Genomic DNA, 20,452 nt, shown 5'->3' on the forward strand with positions numbered 1-20,452 from the left:
GCATGATGTAGCTATAATTCAGGTTCCTCTTTCCCACATGCATTACTTTGCACTTACTCACATTAAAAGTCATCTGCCATTTAGACACCCAGTCTCCCAGTCTTGTAAGGTCCTCTTGTAAGTTTTCACAATCCTCCCACGATGTAATGACTTTGAATAACTTTGTGTCGTCAGCAAATTTAATTATCTCACTAGTTACTCCCATCTCTAGGTCATGTTAAAAACCAGCCATCTGAGCACAGACCCCTGGGGAACCCCACTAACTACCCTTCTCCATTGAGAATACTGACCATTTAACCCTACTCTCTGTTTTGTATCTTTTAACCATTTTTTAGTCCACAATAGAACACTACCTCCTTCCCATGACTCTCCAATTTCCTCTGGAGTCTTTCATGAGGTTCTTTGTCAAACGCCTTCTGAAAATCCAGATACACAATATCAACCGGCTGACCTTTATCCACATGTTTGTTCACCCCTTCAAAGAAATATAGTAGATTGGTGAGGCAAGATTTCCCTTCACTAAATCCATGTTGACTTTGTCTCATTAATCCATGCTTTTGAGTATGTTCTGTAATTTTGTTCTTAATAATAGTCTCTACCATTTTGCCCGGCACCGACGTCAGACTCACCGGTCTATAAAGCGAATGCTACATACCTGTAGAAGATATTCTCTGAGGACAGCAGGCTGATTGTTCTCACTGATGGGTGACGTCCACGGCAGCCCCTCCAATCGGAACACTTTACTAGCAAAGGCCTTTGCTAGTCCTCGCGCGCCAATACGCACCGTGCATGCACGGCCGTCTTCCCGCCCGAACCGGCTCGTGTTCGTCAGTCCCATATGTAGCAAAACAAAACAAGGGAAGACACAACTCCAAAGGGGAGGCGGGCAGGTTTGTGAGAACAATCAGCCTGCTGTCCTCGAAGAATACCTTCTACAGGTATGTAGCATTTGCTTTCTCCGAGGAAGCAGGCTGCTTGTTCTCACTGATGGGGTATCCCTAGCTCCCAGGCTCACACAAAACAACAAATATGGTCAATGGGGCCTCGCAACGGCGAGGACATAACTGAGATTGACCTAACAATTTTTCCAACTAACTGAGAGTGTAGCCTGGAACAAAATAAACATGGGCCTAGGGGGGTGGAGTTGGATTCTAAACCCCGAACAGATTCTGAAGCACTGACTGCCCGAACTGACTGTCGCGTCGGGTATCCTGCTGCAGGCAGTAATGAGATGTGAATGTGTGGACAGATGACCACGTCGCAGCTTTGCAAATCTCTTCAATAGTGGCTGACTTCAAGTGGGCCACTGACGCTGCCATAGCTCTAACATTATGAGCCGTGACATGACCCTCAAGAGCCAGCCCTGCCTGGGCTTAAGTGAAGGAAATGCAATCTGCTAGCCAATTGGATATGGTGCGTTTCCCCACAGCCACTCCCCTCCTGTTGGGATCAAAAGAAACAAACAATTGGGCGGACTGTCTGTTGGTCTGTGTCCGCTCCAGATAGAAGGCCAATGCTCTCTTGCAGTCCAATGTGTGCAGCTGACGTTCAGCAGGGCAGGAATGAGGACGGGGAAAGAATGTTGGCAAGACAATTGACTGGTTCAGATGGAACTCCGACACAACCTTTGGCAAGAACTTAGGGTGAGTGCAGAGGACTACTCTGTTATGATGAAATTTGGTGTAAGGGGCCTGGGCTACCAGGGCCTGAAGCTCACTGACTCTACGAGCTGAAGTAACTGCCACCAAGAAAATGACCTTCCAGGTCAAGTACTTCAGATGGCAGGAGTTCAGTGGCTCAAAAGGAGGTTTCATCAGCTGGGTGAGAACGACATTGAGATCCCATGACACTGTAGGAGGTTTCACGGGGGGCTTTCACAACAGCAAACCTATCATGAAGCGAACAACTAAAGGCTGTCCTGAGATCGGCTTACCTTCCACACGGTAATGGTATGCACTAATTGCGCTAAGGTGAACCCTTACAGAGTTGGTCTTGAGACCAGACTCAGACAAGTGCAGAAGGTATTCAAGCAGGGTCTGTGTAGGACAAGAGCGAGGATCTAGGGCCTTGCTGTCACACCAGACAGCAAACCTCCTCCATAGAAAGAAGTAACTCCTCTTAGTGGAATCTTTCCTGGAAGCAAGCAAGATGCGGGAGACACCCTCTGACAGACCCAAAGAGGCAAAGTCTACGCTCTCAACATCCAGGCCGTGAGAGCCAGAGACTGGAGGTTGGGATGCAGAAGCGCCCCTTCGTCCTGTGTGATGAGGGTCGGAAAACACTCCAATCTCCACGGTTCTTCGGAGGACAACTCCAGAAGAAGAGGGAACCAGATCTGATGCGGCCAAAAGGGAGCAATCAGAATCATGGTGCCTCGGTCTTGCTTGAGTTTCAACAAAGTCTTCCCCACCAGAGGTATGGGAGGATAAGCATACAGCAGATCTTCCCCCCAGTCCAGGAGGAAGGCATCCGATGCCAGTCTGCCGTCGGCCTGAAGCCTGGAACAGAACTGAAGGACCTTGTGGTTGGCTCGAGATGCAAAGAGATCTACCAAGGGGGTGCCCCACACCTAGAAGATCTGTCGCACTACTCGGGAGTTGAGCGACCACTCGTGAGGTTGCATAATCCTGCTCAGTCTGTCGGCCAGACTGTTGTTTACGCCTGCCAGGTATGTGGCTTGGAGCACCATGCCGCGACGGCGAGCCCAGAGCCACACGCTGACGGCTTCCTGACACAGGGGGCGAGATCCGTTGCCCCCCTGCTTGTTGATGTAATACATGGCAACCTGGTTGTCTGTCTGAATTTGGATAATTTGGTGGGACAACCGATCTCTGAAAGCCTTCAGAGCGTTCCAGACCATTCGTAACTCCAGGAGATTGATCTGCAGATCACGTTCCTGGAGGTACCAGCTTCCCTGGGTGTGAAGCCCATCGACATGAGCTCCCCACCCCAGGAGAGACGCATCCGTAGTCAGCACTTTTTATGGCTGAGGAATTTGTAAAAGGCGTCCCAGAGTCAAATTGGACCAAATCGTCCACCAATACAGGGATTTGAGAAAACTCGTGGACAGGTGGATCACGTCTTCTAGGTCCCCAGCAGCCTGAAACCACTAGGAAGCTAGGGTCCATTGAGCAGATCGCATGTGAAGGCGGGCCATGGGAGTCACATGAACTGTGGAGGCCATGTGGCCCAGCAATCTCAACATCTGCCGAGCTGTGATCTGCTGGGACGCTCGCACCCGCGAGACGAGGGACAACAAGTTGTTGGCTCTCGTCTCTGGGAGATAGGCACGAGCCGTCTGAGAATCCAGCAGAGCTCCTATGAATTCGAGTCTCTGTACTGGGAGAAGATGGGACTTTGGATAATTTATCACAAACCCCAGTAGCTCCAGGAGGCGAATAGTCATCTGCATGGACTGTAGAGCTCCTGCCTCGGATGTGTTCTTCACCAGCTAATCGTCGAGATACGGGAACACGTGCACTCCCAGCCTGTGAAGCGCCGCTGCTACTACAGCCAAGCACTTCGTGAACACTCTGGGCGCAGAGGAGAGCCCAAAGGGTAGCACACAGTACTGGAAGTGACGTGTGCCCAGCTGAAATCGCAGATACTGTCTGTGAGCTGGCAGTATCGGGATGTGCGTGTAGGCGTCCTTCAAGTCCAGAGAGCATAGCCAGTCGTTTTCCTGAATCATGGGAAGAAGGGTGCCCAGGGAAAGCATCCTGAACTTTTTCTTGACCAGATATTTGTTCAAGGCCCTTAGGTCTAGGATGGGATGCATCCCCCTTGTTTTCTTTTCCACAAGGAAGTACCTGGAATAGAATCCCAGCCCTTCTTGCGCAGATGGCACGGGCTCGACCGCATTGGCGCTGAGAAGGGCGGAGAGTTCCTCTGCAAGTACCTGCTTGTGCTGGAAGCTGTAAGACTGAGCTCCCGGTGGGCAATTTGGAGGTCAAATTGAGGGTGTATCCTTGCCGGACTATTTGAAGAACCCAACGGTCGGAGGTTATCAGAGGCCACCTTTGGTGAAAAACTTTCAACCTCCCCCCGACCAGCAGGTCACCCGGCACTGACACGTTGATGTCGGCTATGCTCTGCTGGAGCCAGTCAAAGCTCGCCCCCTGCTTTTGCTGGGGAGCCGTGGGGCCTTACTGAGTGCACGCTGCTGACGAGAGCGAGCGCGCTGGGGCTTAGCTTGGGCCGCAGGCTGTCGAGAAGGAGGATTGTACCCTACGCTTACCAGAAGAGTATGGAACAGTCTTCCTTCCCCATAAAAACGTCTACCTGTGGAGGTAGAAGCTGAAGGCTGCCGGCGGGAGAACTTGTCGAAAGCGGTATCCCGCTGGTGGAGCTGCTCTACCACCTGTTCGACTTTCCAAAAATATTGTCCGCTCGGCAAAGGCGAGTCCGCAATCCGCTGCTGGATCCTATTCTCCAGGTCGGAGGCACGCAGCCATGAGAGTCTGCGCATCACCACACCTTGAGCAGCGGCCCTGGACGCAACATCAAAGGTATCATATACCCCTCTGGCCAGGAATTTTCTGCACGCCTTCAGCTGCCTGACCACCTCCTGAAATGGCTTGGCTTGCTCAGGAGGGAGCTTGTCCACCAAGCCCGCCAACTGCCGCACATTGTTCCGTATGTGTATGCTCGTGTAGAGCTGGTAAGACTGGATTTTGGCCACGAGCATAGAAGAATGGTAGGCCTTCCTCCCAAAGGAGTCTAAGGTTCTAGAGTCCTTGCCCGGGGGCGCCAAAGCATGCTCCCTAGAACTCTTAGCCTTCTTTAGGGCCAGATCCACAACATCAGAGTCATGAGGCAACTGAGTGAGCATCAGCTCTGGGTCCCCATGGATCCGGTACTGGGACTCGATCTTCTTGGGAATGTGGGGATTACTTAGAGGCTTGGTCCAGTTCGCCAGCAATGTCTTTTTGAGGACATGATGCATGGGTACTGTGGACGCTTCCTTAGGTGGAGAAGGATAGTCCAGGAGCTCAAACATTTCAGCCCTGGGCTCGTCCTCCACAACCACCTGGAAGGGGATGGCCGTAGACATCTCCCGGACAAAGGCCGCAAAAGACAGACTCTCGGGAGGAGAAAGCTGCCTTTCAGGGAGGGAGTGGGATCAGAAGGAAGGCCATCAGACTCCTCGTCAGAGAAATATCTGATGTCCTCCTCCTCCTCCCACGAGGCCTCACCATCGGTATCAGACACAAGTTCATGAACCTGTGTCTGAAGCCGTGCCCGGCTCGACTCCGTGGAAACACGGCCACGGTGTGAGCGTCAAGAGGTAGACTCCCTCGCCAGCACCGGCGAAGCTCCCTCCGCCGACGTCGTCGGGGAGCCTTCCTGGGAGGCGGCCGCAGTCGGTACCGCACACGGCACCAATGTCGGAGACCTCACCCCGGGTAAGGAGCCAGCCGGCGCCTCACTCGACGGTACCGGAGGCGCAAGCACCGCCGGTACCGGAGGGGAAGGGCGCAACAGCTCTCCCAGGATCTCTGGAAGAACGGCCCGGAGACTCTCGTGCAGGGCGGCTGTGGAGAAAGACATGGAAGCCGATGCAGGTGTCGAGGTCAGAGTCTGTTCCGGGCTGTCCAAGGTGGAGCGCATCGACACCTCCTGAACAGAGGGTGAGCGGTCCTCCTGGTGCCGATGCCTACTGGGTGCCGACTCCCTCGGCGACCCAGAGCTCTCGCTACCAACACGGGAAGGAGACCGGTGTCGATGCTTCTTTGACTTTTTCAAACGAAGCATGTCACCGGAGCTTCCCGGTACCGACGAGGAGGACGTAGAATCCAGCCGTCGCTTCCTCGGGGCCGAGGCCGAAGAAGGTCGGTCTCGGGGGGGGGCTGTACCGCAGGAGCCCTCAGGGTAGGGGAAGACCCACCCGAAGGCTCACCGCCACCAGCAGGGGAATGGACAGCCCTCACCTGCACTCCAGTCGAAGCACCACCGTCCGACGACATCAGCACTAGTGGAGGTCCCGGTACCACGATGCAGAGGGTCGATGCCTCGATGCAGTCGATGCCGAGGTCGGAGGTCCTGACGCTGTCGACGACGATGCACTCCATACCCCCGGTGCTGTTGCCGACGAAGAGCCCGAGAACAACACGTTCCACTGGGCCAATCTCGCTACCTGAGTCCTTTTCTATAAAAGGGCGCAAAGACTACAGGCCTGCGGGCGGTGCCCAGCCCCCAGACACTGAAGACACAACGCGTGCCTATCAGTGAGCGAGATTACCCAGGCGCACTGGGTGCACTTCTTGAAGCCGCTGTGAGACTTTGATGACATGGGCGGAAAAATCACGCCAGCGAAATCAAAACTCGTAATTGCAGTAAAGGCACCAAAAGAGGGAGAGAAAAAACTCGAACCGAGGCCTCAAAAGGGCCTACCCCGAAAACGAAAAAAAAACTTAACGGGGCAAAAAACTGGAAATACGGGAAGGGGAAAAAGACCGAAAAGGTCTTTCTCCAAAATCCTTTTTTTTTTTATTAAGCAAAAAGCTGAAAGACGCGCGAGGGTCAACTTAAGGGGCGCGAACGGCGCAAACACAACTGTCCCGAGCGCGGACAAAAGAAGACTGACGAACACGAGCCGGTTCGGGCGGGAAGACGGCCGCGCATGCGCGGTGCGCATCGGCGCGCGAGGACTAGCAAAGGCCTTTGCTAGTAAAGTGTTCCGATTGGAGGGGCTGCCGTGGACGTCACCCATCAGTGAGAACAAGCAGCCTGCTTGTCCTCGGAGAATTTCCCGGATCTCCCTTGGATCCTTTTTTAAAAAAGCGGAGTTACATTGGCCACCCTCCAATCTTCCGGTACCACGCTCGATTTTAAGGATAAATTACTATTTCTAACAGTAGCTCCGCAAGCTTATTTTTCAGTTCTATCAGTACTCTGGGATGAATACCATCCGGTCCAGGAGATTTGCTACTGTTCAGTTTGTAGAACTGCCCCATTACATCCTCCAGGTTTACAGAAAATTCATTAAGTTTCTCCGACTTGTCAGCTTCGAATACCATTTCTACTTAGGCAAAATTGCGGGTATCAAATACAAAAGGAGTTTCATGACTCGACTGGTAGATTTGTAGCCCTGCTTGGCTTTCTGCAAGGTCAGGAGCTTATTAATTTATATGCCTCGAATGTGGGTCAGCCATCATTTTTTTCAAACATTGCTGGGGGAGCTTCAGGTATTTGTTAGGGGCCAAGTGGTGAAGGGAGGCGATTTCAATGTGGCCCCTGATGCTCGCCTAGATCACTCGACTGGGGTGGGCATTATAGTGGTCCCAATCGCAAAGCATTATTGCAGTTTGTACAGGCTTTAGAAATGGTAGACTGTTAGAGATTGCTACATGGAGTGCAATGTAATTACACTTTCTACTCACATGACACTTACACTCACATAGATGGGTTGTGGACTCACCGGGGCATGGTGCTGATAATATTGGTAATATACAAATCTCGGATCATGCTCCAGTGTGGATTAAGCTTAATGGAATAGGTCAGTAATGGCGAACCTTTCAGAGACCGAGTGCCCAAACAGCAACCCAAAATCTAATTATTTATCGCAAAGTGCCAACAGGTGCCGGTACTCATTATGGGCGTGGTCACCACATATGACTCCACCTCTATGATAGCCACATCCCTTACACCAGCCATGGCGCATATAAACAGACATCATTGAAACTATTATACTAGTATAGGAGAAAAAAATAACATGATTTTTTTTTTCATTTTAAATCATTTCTGTAAGCTGTTACAGCTCCAGTATACCCAGTGCAAAATAAAACAGCAGATGTAAATTCTCAAATTGGACATATTCCAAACACTAAAATGAAAATAAAATGATTTTTTCTACCTTTGTTGTCTGATTCTGCTGCTCTCTAGCTCTTCTCTTATGCCTGTTTCCAGGGCTTCCTTTCCATTTATTTCTTTACTTTCCTCCTTTCTTCTTCATTTCTTGCCCTCCATCCATGTCCAGCAACCCTCCTCTCCCCTCCAGCCACCCATGTCCAGCCACCCTCCTCTACCCCCTGCCCTCCCCTCCAGCCACCCTCCTCTCCCCCTGCCCTCCCAGCACCAGGCAGGCCTCCCTCCCTCCCAGCACCCAGCATCAGGCCTCCCTCCCACCAAGCACCCAGCCTCCCTCCCACCCACCCAGCACCAGGCCTCCCACCCAGCACCAAGCACCAGGCCTGCTTCCCTCCGTCCCACCCAGCACAAAGCACCAGACCTCCCTCCTTCCCACCCAGCACCAAGCACCAGGCTGGCCTCCCTCCGAGCACCAGGGCCCCCCTCCTCCGAAATTTAAAAGGCATACCTGGTCGGGGTTAAGGTGGCGTCCGCAGCAGCAGCAAAAAGCGTGTTGTTTGCTCGGCGCGCCTTCGGCCTTCCCTTCTGTCTCTCAAGCTCTGGTACCGCCCTTGCGGACACAGGAAGTGAGGGCGGGACCAGAGCTTAAGAGACAGAAGGGAAGGCCAAAGGCGTGCCGAGCAAGCAACACACTTTTCACTGCTGCTGCGGAAGCCGCCTTAACCCTGACCAGGTATGCCTTTTAAATTTCGGAGGAGGGCGGGCCCTGGTGCTCGGAGGGCGGGCAGGCTGGTGCTTGGTGGGAGGGGAGGGAGGCCGGCCTGGTGCTCGGAGGGAGGGAGGACGGGCGGACCAGCGACGGTGCGCGGACGGACCAGGCGCACGTGCCCTCTCTGGCACGCGTGCCATAGGTTCGCCATCACTGGAATAGGTCATTCTGGGCCGCAGGGTTTTTGGAGAATTAATGAATCATTGTTGGGGGAGGAGAAGGTGCGGGAAGAGGTTAGTTATACTATACGTGAAGTTTGCCAGTTTAACGATAATGGGGAAGTATTTGATGGTGTTTTGAAAGCAACGGTGCGGGAGACCTTAATAAAATGGAGTGCATGAAACAAGAGAGAACAAGGGCAATATTCACTCAGTTTGCATACTAGGTTATTGCACTTAGAAAACCAACATAAGAGGACTCCTACTCCACAGATTTGGGAAGAACTGAAAATAGTGAGAGGGGAATTGGCTCAACTTCAGATGGTGGAAGTAGATTTTATGAGAACTAAACAGGCAGCAACACTTTGAATTTGCTAATATTTTTTTTATTTATTTATTTATTTATTCATATTATTAAATATATTACAAGCAAAATTCTTGTTCAGGATAGTATCCATTTAACAATAACATACTCAATCGTTATAATAAAGAAAAGAAAAGGTGAATTCCTCACGTTTTCAAAAAGAAACAATACTCAAGTCCATAAATTCGGATCCAAGATTTCGGAAAACAAAAGGAGAAAAAACATTACAAGGAAAATAGATATCGGAAGACATACTAATTCAACTAGGCAGAGTTATTTTATATATTTAGCGCTTTTCCACTTTTACTGAGGCTATAAGTGCCGACACATGAGCAGGTTCTGTAAATACATATTTTTTTTCTCTAACCCTTATTATGCACTTGCAGGGGTATCTTAAAAAGAAGGTACCCCCCAAGTGCAGAATCTCCGGCTTAAGGAGCAAAAATTGTTTCCTCCGTCTTCTTGTCTCCTTAGAGACATCCGGAAATAATAATATTTTAAAACCTAAAAAAGGTTTATCTTTGTTACGAAAAAATAGACGAAAAATCCAACTCTTGTCTGGTAACAATGCGACTGTTGCCACTAATGTGGCTGCAGTCGCTAGATCAATATCCGAAGTCTCTAACAAAAGTGAGACATCTAATGGAGCTTCGGGTTGATTTAGGTCTTTCCCAGGGATATAATAAGCCATAGTCATTGGTGGTAAATTTTGTTCAGGAATTAATAGTATTTCGCGCATGTAGCGCTTCAACATTTCCATAGGAGCAACATTCTGAAGTTTAGGAAAATTGACGAATCTAAGGTTACAATTTTTAGTATAATTGTCAAAGATTTCCATTTTAACCCTTAGGCTCGTCAAATCTTTAATCATAGTAGGTTGTGCTGTTTCAAATTTCATAATTCTTTGATCCATTTTAACAACTTTATCATTCAAGTCTTTTATCTGCTCTTCTTTCTTTTGTAGATCTTTTTCCAAAGTTTTTAATTTAGGTAATACATCGTTAGACTGTTTTAGGAATAACTGCCCAAGGTTAGAAACTAAATCCCACAAAGCTTCTAATGTAACCTCCTGGGGTTTAACCAGGAGTTCTGAAGGAATTTCAAACCTTACAGTTTGCTCAGATGTGGCACTCCCTTCCTCAGGGCTTCTCTCCTCAATCCGCGGCGTTTCCATGGGCATACTGCCCTCCAGTCCAGCCCCTGATGTAATATCAGCTTCCATTCGGCGTTCTTCTGGGCCCCTACCCTCTTCCGGGGTGGACCCTGTCGAATCCTCGAGGAATGAACTGGCACCAAGCGGTTGTGGAGGAGGGGTGCGCTCGGCGGGGCTCAGAGTGACTTCAAGGCCAGGGAGCGCCGAAGTCTCCAATTCGCCGGCGTTTCCGACTGGCAGCATTCCGCCTTCATGAGTAACTCCCTGGGGTCTCAAGTAACGATCCAAAGGACCAGGTAAGGAGGGAGTTAGCGGGGAAGCTCTAACCGCTAATCTCCCTCTCCGTTTAGGCATTTTTTTTGGTTAGAGAGATCGAGACCCACTAGTGCTTAGTAAGTCGCCTGAATTTGCTAATAAATCGAGTGCAATATTAGCTCGCTATCTTTGGGCTCGGAGAGCGAAGTCTAGTATTCAGAAGATAAGGGATAACAAGGGCTATTGGCAGCATACAGACTCCGATATTCAAAAATGTTTTCTGAAATACTATCAGGATTTATATTGTGCATCAGACAGGGAATCGGTCACGGCGATAGCTCAATATTTGGATCATATCCCTTTAAAAACACTTAATGAGGCAGAGCGGGAGCAGTTGGGAGAGTCCATCAGACTAGGGGAGGTACAAGGGGTTATAAGGAGACTTTCGAATGGTAAGGCCCCAGGGTTGGACAGGTTTACGGCAAGTTTTTACAAGTGCTTTGTAGGGGAGTTAAGGAATTTGTTGGTAAGGGTGGGTAATGGAGTTCAGGAGGGCAATGGATTACCACCGTCTATGTCTGAGGCAGGGGTAACAGTCCTACCCAAGCCGGGGAAGAATCCCACTGTGTGTGGATTCTATAGACCCATTTCTCTAGTGAATGTTGATGTGAAGATCCTGGCTAAGGTGCTAGCCAACAGATTGGCCAGGGTGTTGCCGCAATTGGTTCATACAGATCAATCAGGATTTATCACAACGCGTCAGGTAGGTGACAATATTAGGCGTACTCTTCATCTGATTTGGGAAGCACAGAGTTCTTCACCGGATGTGACGCTGTTGGCTATTGACGCAGAGAAGGCTTTTGACTAAGTTAGTTGGCAGTTTTTGCAAGACGTGATACACCACATGGGTTTATGAACTAGGCAGAGGCATTATATGCGCCCCTGAAGGCGTATCTTAATATTAATGGAGGACATGCATCATTCTTTCCAGTTGGGAGGGGGACTAGGCAGGAATGTCCCCTATCACCCCTTTTATTTGCGCTGTATATAGAGCCTCTGGCTGAGGTGATACGTCAGCACGTCTAAGGCATGGACACCTGAATGTGGAGTACCACAAGGATCACCCCTCTCACCAACCATGTTCAACCTAATGATGATCCCTCTGGCAAAACTCCTATCAAACCATAACCACAACCCATATATATGTACGCTGATGATGTGACAATATACATCCCTTTCAAACAAGACATTAACGAAATCTTCAACGAAATCAATCAAAGCCTACACATCATGAACACATGGGCAGATGCATTTCATCCGAAATTAAATGCAGAAAAAACTCAATGCCTGATACTCACCTCCCAAAACAACACAAAGGAATTTACAGCTATAAACACACCAAACCTAAACCTTCCAATCTCAGAAACGCTAAAAATCATTGGAGTCACTATCGATCGCCACCTAACACTCGAAACTCACGCAAAAAACACAACTAAAAAGATGTTTTACTGCATGTGGAAATTGAAAAGGATAAGACCATTCTTCCCAAGATCCGTCTTTCGCAGCCTAGTGCAATCCCTTGTACTCAGCCATCTGGATTACTGCAACTCACTATATGCAGGTTGCAAAGAGCAAACACTGAGGAAACTTCAAACAGCCCAGAATACGGCAGCCAGACTCATCTTCGGAAAACCAAAATATGAAAGTGCAAAACCATTACGAGAGAAACTACACTGGCTTCCACTCAAGGAACGCGTCACTTTTAAAGTATGCACATTAGTCCACAAAATCATTCACGGTGAAGCCCCAGTATACATGTCTGAGTTAATAGACTTACCACCCAGAAACGCCAAAAGATCATCCCGAACTTTCCTCAACCTCCACTTCCCCAATTGCAAGGGCTTGAAATACAAGACGCTACACGCGTCAACCTTTTCTCACACGAGCACGCAGTTTTGGAATACACTGCCGCGCAACTTAAGAACGATCCACGAGCAAGCTTCCTTCCGCAGATTATTGAAGACCCATCTTTTTGAAAAAACTTACGGAAAGAGCCAAAACACATAAAGTCCACACTTACTGTTCATTAATGCATCATACATCCACTTCTGAACTCTCATCCCCCGTAATCTCACATCACTCATACCTTTACTCACAGAAATATGTATACCATATGTTTTTATGCCTTAATATTGCCCTCTAAGCTCCCATTGTCTCCTTCCAATGTTTCAATGTTTGTGTTCCATTGTTACATTCCTTAAAGACACTTCGATTGTCTCGCATAACTCTGCACAATGTAATCCATAACCAATTTGTAACAAATTGTATTTCCATCATTTATTTCATATTGTAAGCCACTCTGAGCCCGCAAAAAGGTGGGAAAATGTGGGCTACAAATGCAATAAATAAATAAATAAAGATATTCGGGGCATTAAGGAGGAGCATCGCACAAAGCCCTTTTCACGGTTGATGTGTTACTTTATATTAAAGACCCCGGTCTGACATTGCCCTTAGTGTTGGAGGTATTTCGGGAATTTGAGAGGTTTGCGGGTCTGAAGGTTAACATTGATAAACCTGAAATTTTGGGGATATCTGTATCCCAACTGGAGGAAGGTAGATCTACCTCTCCGCACCGGATATCTCAGCTGAAATCCAGACCAAAGTATCGGCCTGCCTGTCTGACATCGCTGCCTGGATGTCTCGCCGCCACCTGAAACTAAACATGACCAAAACCGAGCTTCTCCTCTTTCCCCCTAAACCTGCCTCTCCTCTCCCCTCGTTCTCTATTTCGGAAGATAACACTCATCCTCCCTGTCCCGTCTGCGCGCAACCTTGGAGTCATCTTTGACTCCGCTCTCTCCTTCTCTGCTCATATTCAGCAGATTGCCAAAACCTGTTGTTTCTTTCTCTATAATATTAACAAAATTCGCCCTTTCCTCTCCGAGGACACTACCAAAACCCTTACCCACACCCTTATCACCTCTCGCCTAGACTACTGCAATTTGCTTCTCGCTGGTCTCCCGCTCAGCCATCTATCTCCTCTTCAATCTGTCCAAAACTCTGCTGCGCGTCTTATATTCCGCCAGAGTCGCTATACTCACGTTAGCCCTCTCCTCAAGTCGCTTCACTGGCTCCCTATCCGCTTCCGCATACGGTTCAAACTTCTCCTTTTGACCTACAAGTGCATCCACTCCGCAGCTCCTCAGTACCTTTCCGCTCTCATCTCTCCCTACACTCCTCCCCGTGAACTCCGTTCGCTAGGTAAATGTCTCCTGTCGTCCCCCTTCTCCCCCACTGCTAACTCCCGGCTCCGTTCCTTCTATCTCGCTGCTCCCTGTGCCTGGAATAGACTCCCTGAGCCAGTACGTCAGGCTCAGTCTCTGGCTGTCTTCTAGGCTTAAAGCCCACCTCTTTGCTACTGCTTTTGACTCCTAACCATGTCTCTCTTACTCAACACCCTCACTTATCACCCCTACCACTGCAATTTCCCCACCCCTAGCTGTCTGTTCGTCTGTCCAATTTAGATTGTAAGCTCTGTTGAGCAGGGACTGTCTTTTCATGTTAATTTGTACAGCGCTGCGTAAGTCTAGTAGCACTATAGAAATGTTTAATAGTAGTAGTAGTAGATTGAAAACTGCTTCTGCATTCAAATGGGCACCTCACAGCATTCGCTATTTGGGGATTCAAATCCCAAAGGACCTGGATAGGGTATTTTGTTTGAATTATGGCAAGATAGTAGATCAAATTCAGGTAGAATTGTCCCGCTGGAAGGGGCTATGGCTGTCATGGTGGGGGCGCATTGCAGTGGTGAAGATGAATATGCTGCCAAGGTTGCTTTTTTTATTTCAATCTTTTCGCCTTGGCAGTACCGAAGCGAGTGCTTCAGCAACTGCAGGGGTCATTTTCGCAATTTATTTGGGGGGAATAAATGGCCACGCTTGGCAGGAAGGGTCCTGTGGGGGGCTCCGGTACTAGGTGGGAGAGCGGTACCTAATATTGAATGGTATTATTTGGCTGCCCAAATGCGGTTGATTTTAGATTGGGAGAAGGGGAAATCTAAACTGGCTATCTGGTTAGAACAATCCTATTGCCCTCATCGGTTATTGAGTTCTTGTTTGTGGACTTCTGATGGTATGGGCATAATAATGGTTGGGATATAAAATCCACTTGTACGACACTTAATGGGAATATGGGGAAGAATAAGGAAAAGATGGGGACAATTAAATCGGACGTCTTCATTGGCTTCGATACGGTGGTAACCGAATTTTGGGGTGGGGAGGGAGAATGTTACGTTTATTCGCTGGGAACAACTAGGCTTGACCTGCTTTAGAGATGTTATACGTGGGTGGGGGGGGGAGGGAGGGGGCGGGTAGTGGATTTTGAAACTTTGCGCTCCATGTATGCTCTTCCTAAAGGGGATTTTTTTTCTCCTATTTACAAATTCAGCATTATTTGTATACTTTGGGTTGGCAGCGAGAAGATCCGCAAACTGGAAAGTTTGGTAAATTTGTGGGTCCTTTTGCGGAGATTACCTAGGCCAATTTCTGTGATATATAGATATATTAGGGGATGGGATCCCAAAACATTTAGTTTCAGGGAGCATGGGAGATGGATTTGAAATGTAAGTTCTCGAGTAGGGAATGGAAAATACTTTGTGGGGAGAGGCAGAAGGCCTCAGTGTGTACGTTGGTGCAGGAAAATACCTATAAGGTACTATACATATATGGTGGACTTGTATGTTCATAAAACCTTTTTGGCTTGAAGTGATGAAAGCGCTAGTTACTATGTTGGGGATTTCTTTAGTGTGCAGCCCCTCAGTATGCCAACTGGGTTTGCATAATGAGAGGGCTTCATGGGGAGAGGGCAAAATGTTGCAATGGGGGTTAGCAGCAGCGAAGTGTCTTATAGCGTTGCACTGGAAGAAAAAGGACCCCCCAGTCCTAGGAGATTGGAAGTGTAAGTTGGAGCAGTTGATACAGATGGAACGCCTTACAGCATATCGTAGGGAAGGGCTTTTACGATGTAAGAGGGGGTGGGACAAATTTCAACAATGTCTGGCTCGCATTTGAAAAGGAGGGGATATGATTTAGGGGGACATGTGTGTTGATGGGGGCAGGGAGGGAAGGTCATAAGAGAGGGAGGGGGGGTGTTGGGGAGGTTGTCCTGAAGGAACCACAGGGCAATCTTAGGGTGTTGAGGAGTTTGAAGTGTTGGAGGGAGAGTGGGAGGGGGTAAATAAATAATAATAAAAATTTCACCAGTTCGATATGGTTATGTATTAATGAGAAAGGTTAAGATGACTACAGTTGAGGCAAATGTGCATGATGTATTTGCTTTGTGGTTTTGTAATTCATATATCTTTTGCCCATGTTATTGTCATAATTGGAAAACGTTTTGTATGAAGGATGTTAAAAGTATAATAAAAAAAAATTAAAGATAAAAAAATGACTATATCAGCCCCAACATCACTGGCCCCCTCCCTCCCCCAGACCCAACCCAACCCCCTGCCCCAATTTAAATAAAATCCCTGGTATCTACTGGCACACCCATCCCTACAATGTAACCTCCCCTATCTACCTCCACATTTCAAAAAATTCCCTGGTCTAAGCGTACCCCTACCCCCAACGTTCCACAGGGCGTACTTTGAAAAAGCAAAAGCAATGCCCGCTCATGTCTTCTCCCATGACGCCTGTTCTGCCACCATTACATGGGGCAGCTTGTGCTATGTGTAACAGATTACATGTCTGTATATTTATTAAGCTACAGGTCCCCTGCATTTCTGTAGTCCTCTGTGATTAGCCTTTATGAACACCTGTGTTTTACTCTCAGTGCCTTTTAAAGTTTTGTTGTTACTACCTGCCTCTGAGCACGCTGAGAGGAGCAGATTTCTCCTTCCCTCAGATTGCTTTCCTGAGGTAAACAGAAAAGACATGATAACCTGTTAGAGAGCTGTGCCTAGGTCATAGATCCTGTTTGTAGACAGGTTGAAGTCTCCATGCTGAGGCAGTAAACTGCTGCTTGTTTTTTTTTCCTCTCAGCATTAGTAATCCATAGTGATTTTTCACCTGCTGCAGCTGCTGCTGTGGTTGCTATTGTGGCTGCTGCTGTTATTGCTGTTTCTTTGAGTATTTCATATTACTAGCCACTGACAGTTTCTCCTCTGTGGGAGAGGGGCTAATCACAGACACACTCTATATATACAGAATCCCTTTCAGCTCAATGCAACTGTAAGTGATTTGTTTATCTTGTCATCAACTATATTAAATGAATAATTAGATTAAGGATTAGAGGCTCTTTTTTTGGTAATAAGCAGCCTCAGGTTTAACTCTCTGAGCATAATTAGTACAGAACGCTTGGTAGAGATCAGAATACCACCATCTTGGAAAATGGCAGCATATTACCCAATGTAGTTCATCCTGGGACACACAGAGAGTCTCTCAAATAAAGGAAGTCTGTGGATAGACTACCAAATAGGAGAAAAATAACCGTCTTTGTCAGTGTGTTCTAATATGCACAGTGTGTGACCAGGCACTGCTATTTTCTACGATGGCAACACAGGAGTGGACTTTTGCCTCTTCAAGGTACACCGGGGGGGGGGGGGCATCTGGGGGGGCCTAGAGGTAGGGGTTCTGCTACACACCAGGAATTTTTTTATGACAGGACAGGGGGTCAGGTTCGGGGAGGTCACTAGAATACCAGGGATGTTTTTATACATTTCAAGGGCTGGGGAGGGAAGGAAGGAAAGGTACCCAAAGACTACCAGGGCTATTGGTTTGGGGGTCACGATGGGGTAGAGGGTTCCACTAGACACCAGGGCTATTTGGGGGAAAGGGTGGAATCAAGGGGTCAGATTGGATGATCTGGGGTCATCTTGGGGGGAGGAGAAATCAGTGGTCTGTAAGGCCCAGGGGGGTTAATTAGCTTTTCTGTTCCACTGTAGAAGGCGACCTAACCCATTTTATGCTGCCTCACACCTGGTGTTAATTTTCTTGTATTGTGATGGTGTTGTGCTCCCTTTAAACTTCTCTGCATCGGGATAGAATAGCTAATGCACTGATGTCTACTTTGCAAACTAACTCCTGCATCGTTTGTCCACTAGCACCTTTCATTAACCATGCGCTCATGCCCATTGTAGTTTTTTACATCAGCTCTCCATTTCTTCATCTCATATCTTGTTGAGGCTAGCATTAAAGCCATGCTCTTCAATCAAAGATCACTCCATGAAAGGGTTCTGTCCAAATTACTAACCCATTATGCAAAAGTCCAAGGTCACATCTCTTTTTGGTAGAATTAAGTGATCATTAATGAAATCCAAGCTGTCAAATCTGATATTGGTTTGTATCTCGGCACCTCCCACATATTCACTTTCAAACTACGCTGGAGCTAGGAACATTGCTTATTTAGTCCCTATCCCCTTTTATTCATTAGATTGTTCCTGATGTGTCTTCTAGGGTTCTACTTCTACTACAGCATTAGCAGCAAAATTATCTAAAATCATTTGTTTGACAAATATGAAAAAATATAAACTACATTACTTGAAGAGATTTTTCATTTTCACTGAACATACCTGAAATCAGACACACTCCCCAAATCATTGCTACTGAAAAATTCTTTCCAAAAAGGATGTTGCAGCAGTCCTGACCAGTTTAATCTGTGTAAGAAAACAGCAAAAAAAAAAAAAAAAGCTAATGTTATGGTGAAATAGAATTTTAACATCCACATTAATCTGCAACAGCTCAGTTGAAAAATGTTACATCAGCACCAAAATTTATTTTTCATAAGCCTAGTATTTATGTAGCATAACATAAATAGCAAGTGACTTTCAGATATCATATATGCTCATGTAGTTGATCATGTGTAGAAGTAAACAGAAGATTTTGAGCCACAAAAAAATGTAAATCAGTAATGACCAATGCAAAGGTCAATGTTAAAATTTAAAGATTCATCTCCATTTCCCTCCCTATCCCCCACCATTTCCATGTTTAGTGTATCCCTAGGTATTTACCATCTCAACTTCCCAACTCCCCCCCCCCCCCCCCCCCCACACCAATAGGCAAGAAAGCCACATTGCCAGAGGAAGGCAAAGGGATGGCGGATTCAGCTGGAAGATGACACAACTGTGTTGCTAGTAAAAGGTGGGTGCCCATACACCCAGCTAATTCACTAATACTTTTGGCCTGGCTTGGCCACGGTTTGGAAAACAGGATACTGGGCTAGATGGACCATTGGTCTGACCCAGTATGGCTGCTCTTATGTTCTTATGTAAAACCTGAAATGCCTAAATGTTTTCTGTTTTTCTTTCTGAAAATGTTGTACTTCGCATCTCTGTTTTATCCCAATCACTGCAGCTGACCAGTATCTTCCCCCCTGCCCTTCCTCAGGTGGTCAGCATGTCAAACACTATACTCTACCAGTACTTTCAGCAGCGTTATCACACTGTCTCCAATCCTCCTTTGTGCTGATGCCTGGCAGTAGTAGATGTGCTAGAGCATGTCTGCTCTCTTCCTACCATGTGCAGCCCGGCAATAATGCTGAAACTACCCGTGATTTTGCTTCCTTATATGGAATATGACCCTTAGTGGCAGTAGCACGAGACTACCTCTAGGGGCACCATTTTGGAAGGCGGCGCTGGACAGGGCAGGCGCAATTGCGCATTGTTTCCGCCCAAGAACCCCTGGACCCAGGAGATGCCCCAGAAACCCCCCCTGGACCCTGGAAGACCGCCCTGGATGACCCCCACCCTGGACCACCAATGCAATCTTTCAGGTGGGGGAGGAGTGGTTGGAGGCTTCAACTCAGGGGGAGGTACTTGAGTGGAGGGGTGGAAGTCTGGAGGGACCCTGAGCTAGTGGAACAGGAGCATTGGGCTGTGGGAATAATTCTGCTTGCGAAGTGGCTCACAAGCACCGTTATTCCTCTAAGGAAGGATTCAGTAACCTATGGTACTGGGATCCCGCAGGCTGCTGAATCCTGTGGGAAATCAAGGTGCAGTAAAAGGCAAACTTTTACCGCACTTTGATGAATCCCTCCCTAAGTAGTAAATGTTTTAAAAATCTGAGAAAATATTTCTTCATTCAACAGGTAAATTAAACTCTGGAATTCTTTAGTAAAAGCAGTTACCTAAGCAGGCATTAAAAAAGATTTGGATAATTTCATAGAAACAGAGAAAAATGTAGGCAGATAAAGACCATATGATATCCAGTCAGCCCATCCATGCCATCTACTCTCCTGACCACATTTCCATTAATTTCCTGAGTAGAGAGAAATGGTAGGCGTGTTAGTCTACTTTTAAAGGTAATCAGTAGAAATAGAACAAAATAAAACATGGAAAAGAAAATAAGATGATACCTTTTTTATTAGACATAAATTAATACATTTTTTGATTAGCTTTTGAAGGTAGCCCTTCTTTGTCAGATTGGAAATAAACAAATGTTGATAGATGACAGTATATATAAGTGAAACATCAAAGCATTTCAGTGACAGTCTAACAGGATGAGGGAGGGTTAGGTGAGAGCTGGGTGGATGAGGGACAGCGAGATATGCATGGAGATAAGAGGGTGACAAAGCAGTACAATTTTATGGTTTATAATGGGCTAGAAAACCCAGATCTTTATTAAGTCCTGTCTGGTGGATGTCAAAATATTTAATCATTCTGACTTCAAAGGTCTTCAAAGGTATTGTTTTAAAGTTTCCCTTCAATATTCTTACCATAAAATCAATGGTACAGTGTTCTGGTTTTGTAAAGTGCTGACCCACAGAGGTGACATCATGGTTGGTACTAGCATTTTTCATATGGTGCCTATGTAAATTAAATCTCTTCTTTAGCATCTGACTTGTTTCTCCAATGTAGCACCCTTCATTGCATGTTTTACACTGAATGATATATACCACATTGGAAGATGAACATGTGAAGAATTCCTTAATGTTGAATATTTTTCCTTTGT

At 47.2% G+C, this 20,452-nt stretch overlaps 1 protein-coding gene across 1 annotated transcript in view; it reads right to left on the bottom strand.

Moving 5' to 3' along the window:
• ULK4 (unc-51 like kinase 4) overlaps nucleotides 1-20,452 on the bottom strand; it is a gene marked incomplete in the record, with an annotated part of 1,752,451 nt that overhangs the window by 1,352,775 nt on the left and 379,224 nt on the right. The window contains 1 exon segment of the mRNA XM_030209369.1: nucleotides 18,076-18,159. Coding sequence (XP_030065229.1) covers nucleotides 18,076-18,159 — 84 coding nt within the window.

Source organism: Microcaecilia unicolor, chromosome 1, assembly GCF_901765095.1.
Source record: "Microcaecilia unicolor chromosome 1, aMicUni1.1, whole genome shotgun sequence".
Lineage (NCBI taxonomy): Eukaryota > Metazoa > Chordata > Amphibia > Gymnophiona > Siphonopidae > Microcaecilia > Microcaecilia unicolor.